The sequence below is a fragment of the Gastrolobium bilobum genome, unplaced genomic scaffold, assembly GCF_033153095.1.
Source record: "Gastrolobium bilobum isolate Gb01-03AN ecotype WA unplaced genomic scaffold, APGP_CSIRO_Gbil_v1 utg274839, whole genome shotgun sequence".
NCBI lineage: Eukaryota > Viridiplantae > Streptophyta > Magnoliopsida > Fabales > Fabaceae > Gastrolobium > Gastrolobium bilobum.
Genome location: NW_026897973.1, coordinates 16,779 through 22,139, shown reverse-complemented (window position 1 = coordinate 22,139; position 5,361 = coordinate 16,779). Strand labels below are relative to the sequence as shown.

At 35.5% G+C, this 5,361-nt stretch overlaps 1 protein-coding gene across 4 annotated transcripts; it reads left to right on the top strand.

The window, feature by feature from the left end:
• The first annotated feature begins 488 nt into the window (after positions 1-488).
• On the top strand, positions 489-4,116 carry LOC133311884 (protein PNS1). 4 transcript variants are annotated; one of them, XM_061513013.1, is made up of 5 exons: positions 489-613; positions 708-1,064; positions 1,246-2,154; positions 3,192-3,425; positions 3,538-4,116. In XM_061513013.1, the coding sequence occupies exons 1-5, from the start codon at positions 596-598 to the stop codon at positions 3,718-3,720; spliced, it is 1,701 nt and encodes a 566-aa protein (XP_061368997.1). In that variant the 5' UTR covers positions 489-595; the 3' UTR covers positions 3,721-4,116. The 4 variants fall into 4 exon arrangements, with proteins under 4 accessions (XP_061368997.1, XP_061368996.1, XP_061368999.1 ...); XM_061513012.1 differs by having other exon boundaries at positions 1,243-2,154; XM_061513015.1 differs by having other exon boundaries at positions 1,243-2,154; positions 3,313-3,425; positions 3,538-3,676.
• Positions 4,117-5,361: the final 1,245 nt, after the last annotated feature.

The following is a 5,361-nucleotide window of genomic DNA, read 5'->3' as shown; positions in this document are numbered from 1 at the left end:
TTTTTTTGGATTAGAGGATATGTTTTTCTTAGAAAAGATTAGTTTCATTTTTTTTCGGTGACAAAGTTCAATACATCTATTGCTCTAATAAAGAGATAGACCATACTTCAAAAATAAGGTGATAAAAAAATTGAATAAAAATAATTTCAGATTTATACAAAAGAAAGAAAGAAATGTCCTACCAAAAAAAGTGAACTAAACTCATATACTATTAAAAATCGGAAATAATGAAATAAATATAACTAGGTGAATCATGAAACGTGAAAGTATTAAGGAGGCAATTAGTGAAAATTCATCACATTTGCACGTGCTATGTTTTTTCTGACATGTGGAAAGCAGTGATTTTTCCGTTCATTGGTACGTGTCTCCACGCGCTGTTGTGGCGTGCTGGTCGTTACTTAACACCCGTGGGTCCAACATAGAATGTTACTTTCGAGAACGGAATATAAATTGTAAAAAGTCCAAATGAAAACAACAGGGCAAACAATTAACGTCATCCACAACAACAACAACAACAACAACATTGTTGGGACACACCAACACCGCCACCACCGCCGTTGTCGCCGCCGCATCACCCTTTCAACTGAGCTTTCAAATGGGTGCCGCAGAACCTGTATGTTTAATTTTTTTTAGCTTTATGTGTTTAAAAGGGTTGCTATTTATGTAACTTTTTTTTATCTTATCATTTTCTTTTGTTGGTGTGGTAGGTGGTTGTTGTTGACAGAGAGAATGAAACTGAAGCTGAAGTGAGAGAAGAAGGGGATGCAAAGAATAAGGTTGAAGAAGTGAAGGATTTGGAGAAAGGGAAAGTGGGTTTTGAAGAGAGAGTGATTCATAGCAATGATGTTAGTAATGGTGGTGATGTTCATAATTATCATGAAGAATTTAATCTCTCTAGGTTCAACAGATTGAACCCCACTAACCCTTTGAGGATTGTGATTAATAGCTCCACCAGAGTTGCAACTCCTCCTCCTGCTGCTCAATCTCAACAATCTCAACCTCAACCTCAATCTCAACAATCTCAACGTTCTCACACACGTTCTACTCCAACCCCACCACAACAAGTGAGTGTTTTTTTTTTTTTTTTGTTATTGGTTCTGTTACATTTGCAAAAAAAAATAAAAAGGGGCTTGTTCAAGTCAAATACTTTACGGAAATTTAAATGTTTTTGTCAAAGATTATGTATTGTTGTTGTTTCTAATGTTTGATTTTGATTTTCATGGATTCTTTTTCCTTTTTCAGCAGCAACCAGTGACCCTGAATTCCAGAAAATATACCAATAGAATATCCCTGTTTCTATTTGTTGTCCACATGTTTATAGCTATTGCACTGGTGTGCTTTCTTGTGTTCAAGGGAATTCAAGGGCTTATCCAAGCATCAGATTCTATGAAGAGGAAAGAGAAAAACGTGTTAAAGTATTTTCTTCCTCAAGTGGAAGCAGCAGCTTTTATGAGCATAATTCTGGCATTCATTTGGCAAGAGGCAATTAGGAGATGGCCCACATTTATGGTTCATTTCATATTGTGGTTTACTTTTTTGATGTCTCTGGCTGCAGGGATTCTTCTCATTTGCTTCCAAAAGGCTCCCACTGATGGTGTTGGTGTTTGTTTCATTGCTTTTGCAATTGGAAATGGCTTATATGCTTGTTGGGTTAGTCATAGAATTAAGTTTTGTTGTAAGATCTTGAGTTTATCACTTGAACCTGTCTCCAACTTCCGCGATTTGAATCGACCAACTTATCATATGCTTTGGGCTGGATTCTTGTGGATATCTCTATGGGTTTTAGCAGTGATTGGAGCATTGAACTTCTATTTTCCACCTTTGGTCATCATTGCATTGGTGTTGAGTTTGGCTTGGACTACAGAGGTCATGAGGAATGTTGTTAATATCACTGTTAGTAGGGTTATTGCTTTGTATTACCTTAGAGGAATGCAATCTAGTACTCCATTTTGCTTTCAGAGAGCATTGACCCGGAATCTTGGAAGTGCTTGTTTGGGGTCTCTCTTTGTGCCAACAATTGAAGCACTGAGAATTGTTGCCAGGGCACTGAATTTGCTTGAGGGAGAAGATGAGTTCATGTTTTGTTGTGCTCGTTGTTGTTTGAGACTGATGGAATCCGTTTTCAGAAATGGCAATGGTTGGGCATATGTACAGGTAAATTCACAAACAAATAATTAATTGGTATATATAACTGCATATTTTGTGTAAGACACTATTTCAGTCAATGTTATGGTATAAGAGATTTTGAATTGTTAGTCTTCAATTAGTATTAAAGTTTAGTTTTCTTAGCTTATAAATAATGGTTTCAGAATTTTGAACAATGAAATTTTGTTTTTAATATTTTGTACTGGTTTGTTATTAACACTAAAATTTATCTATAAGCCTAATATTTTCTTTGGTTTATCTGATACTCTTTGGATTCTTTTGTTGGGAACAGTGGCCAAAGTGCCACTGTTGGAAAAAAAAAACACCAAAATGCCACGCCAACAGTAAATTTTGCCAAAATGCCACATGGCATATTTCGCTACACTGTGTAGCGAAATATGTGTGTAAATAATTCGCTACACGGTGTAGCGAAATATGCCGCGTCAGAATGCAAAGAATTAAAAATGCCACGTGTCAGATGGGAGAATTTCGCTACACTGTGTAGCGAAATTTTCCCTGTTTGACACTTGGCATTTTTGGTTCTGACGTGGCATATTTCGCTGCACCGTGTAGCGAAATATTTGCACACGTATTTCGCTACACAGTGTAGCGAAATATGCCACGTGGCATTTTGGCAAAATTTACTGTTGGCGTGACATTTTGGTGTTTTTTTTTGCCAACAGTGGCACTTTGGCCACTATCCCCTTTTGTTGTATGGTCCCCACCGGCTTTCAAATTTTATAGTCATCATTTCTCTTGTTTTGAAGAGGGCGAGTCTTGGAGCAGCGGTAAGATTGCTCCTTGTGATCGGAAGGTCACGGGTTTGAGTCTGAAAACAGCCTCCTTGCAAAAATGCAAGAATAAGGTTGTGTACAATCGACCCTCACCCCATCTTCGTAAGTTGGGGAGCCTTGTACACCGGGATTTGTCATTTCTCTTGTCCTGAAGGTTTTTTTAACTGTATATTCAGCTTGACTGATTCATGGTTTTGAGACCAACTATTTACTTTTAAGTGTTTTAAGTTATATTTTAATTGATCTTAACAGATAGCAGCATATGGAAAAGGTTTTGTAATGGCATCCCAACACACTTGGGCCCTCTTTGAGAATGAAGACATGGTGCAAATTGTGGACTCTGATATAACCAGCTCAATTTGCTTCCTCACAGGAGTTTGCAGTGGTGCTATGTGTGTCATTGTTGTGGCTGCTTGGACTCACACAGTACACCGAAGTTTCACAGCCACCCTATCCCTCCTCACATTCTTCATTGGATACCTTTTGGTTGGTACCCCCATTTGACCACTTTATTATATATATATATATTTTGGTTAGTTAGCAATGATTAATTAGCATGTGATCAAATCATAATATAATCAATTTTTTGAATTTGCAGACTAGGATAGCCATGGCAGTGCCTCATGCATGTGTGAGTTGTTACTATGTGTGCTATGCTGAGAATCCAGAGAACAGACTATTTGATAAAACAATTAAGGATCGTCAAGCCTTGTTAAAAACTCGCCGTGATGCTGTTGTGCGTACACCAAGGGGCATGACTAGGAGGAATCCAAGGACTTAGTGCGCCAATTTTCTTTGTAATTTTCATGTTCAAGTTCATGGTGGCTTCAAGATATTATGACCAAAAGGGGCATGACCATGACCAAAAAGGGTTGAATTGAAGTCAATATATCCATGATGGCTAAGAAGGTGGTTTTGTTGAGAATGGTTAAGCCATTATTGGATATTTTCGTATTGGAGCAAATGGGACTAATCAACAAGCCCACTAAAAAAAGTGACTTGTCGTCCTGTCTTTGTTCTATTATGTACATTTTTTGCATATTACTTAGTATATTCCATAAGGTGAAGCCGCATCACTATTCTATAGTAAGATGTGCGTAGAAGCCACTAGCTTTTTATTTAATTATTCTTGCAATTGTTTAACGATCTCCATGTGTTATTTAAAAAATAAAATAAAATAGGGTCGGCTTGCTATTTATTCCATGAGGTATGACTACCTCCATGAAATAAGCTACTTTAATATTGAAACAATAATATAAAATTTTGAAAAGGGTAAAAGTTCATATAAAATCATTTGGGGTAGAGGTGCTAAACGAACTAGGGGCCTTTCAGTGGCTTTTGGCTCGGCTCGTGAATGCCTGAGTTTACATGTCTAAAATTGGTTGTTGGTATCAGACTTGAACTTGTATAAAAGCTTGTTTAATAAAAAGGCCTCAGGCTCCAATTCAAAAGCTCGGCCTTAGAGCCTCTCAGGCTGGTCTAGTATATTATTATTTTTTATTTTATATTTTATATTTTTTATACTACTTGTAATAGCTCTCTCTTTCTCCTTAATCCATTTCACTCATTTTATTGGTTAAACAGACTTTTTGAATGATTTTGTTCTATATTATGTTGTTGGGATATACATTGAATTTATGAATATTTATCGAATTGCTAGTGTTGTTGATTGTATATTCTGATTGGATAAATATTTGTTGTTTTATTTTTTATTTTTTGATAACATGTTGTTTTACAGGCTAAACCTGGCTTTTATTTTTTGTAAATAAGGCAGGCCGCAAGCTGATAATTATATTTATAACCGGTAACAGGCTTGGTCAGACTGATACATTTAAACATAGACATAGCCTTTTAAGACCAAAGCTCAGCTCGGCTCGTTAACACCCCTAATTTGGAGTAGAGATAGATGTTATGGGTTTCGGGTTTAGCTTAGAAAATACTTTTTAAAATTACTGAAAGGCCGGATGTTTTTAAACCTATTGCTAAAGTATAAATGAAAAAATTAAAACCATAGAAATACATATAATATTTTCCATCAGCTTTGTTTATAGTTTTATATATATGAATGATTTTTAAGCATCCTTTAATGTATATGAATAGTTGTAAGTATACTTTGAATTATCCTAACTAAAAAAGTATATTATTCCGATGAAATGAAAAAAAGAAAGAAAGAAGAAAATGAAGGGAAAGAATATGACAAAAAAACACTTTAACTTTGAGAGAAATTTAATCACTTCATTAAATACGTGTCTGTTTAAAACAAAATAATTGAGCAGTGAAATTCAAAAGAGAGAGTATAAGTATAAGTATTGCTAAAAAATATGAATCATGTAGATTTGAAATTTCCGGAGTTTCCTATCCCTGCAAATGATATGATAAGAGGTAGTAACATACTAAAGTTGCCTCAACGTCAATATTTTAA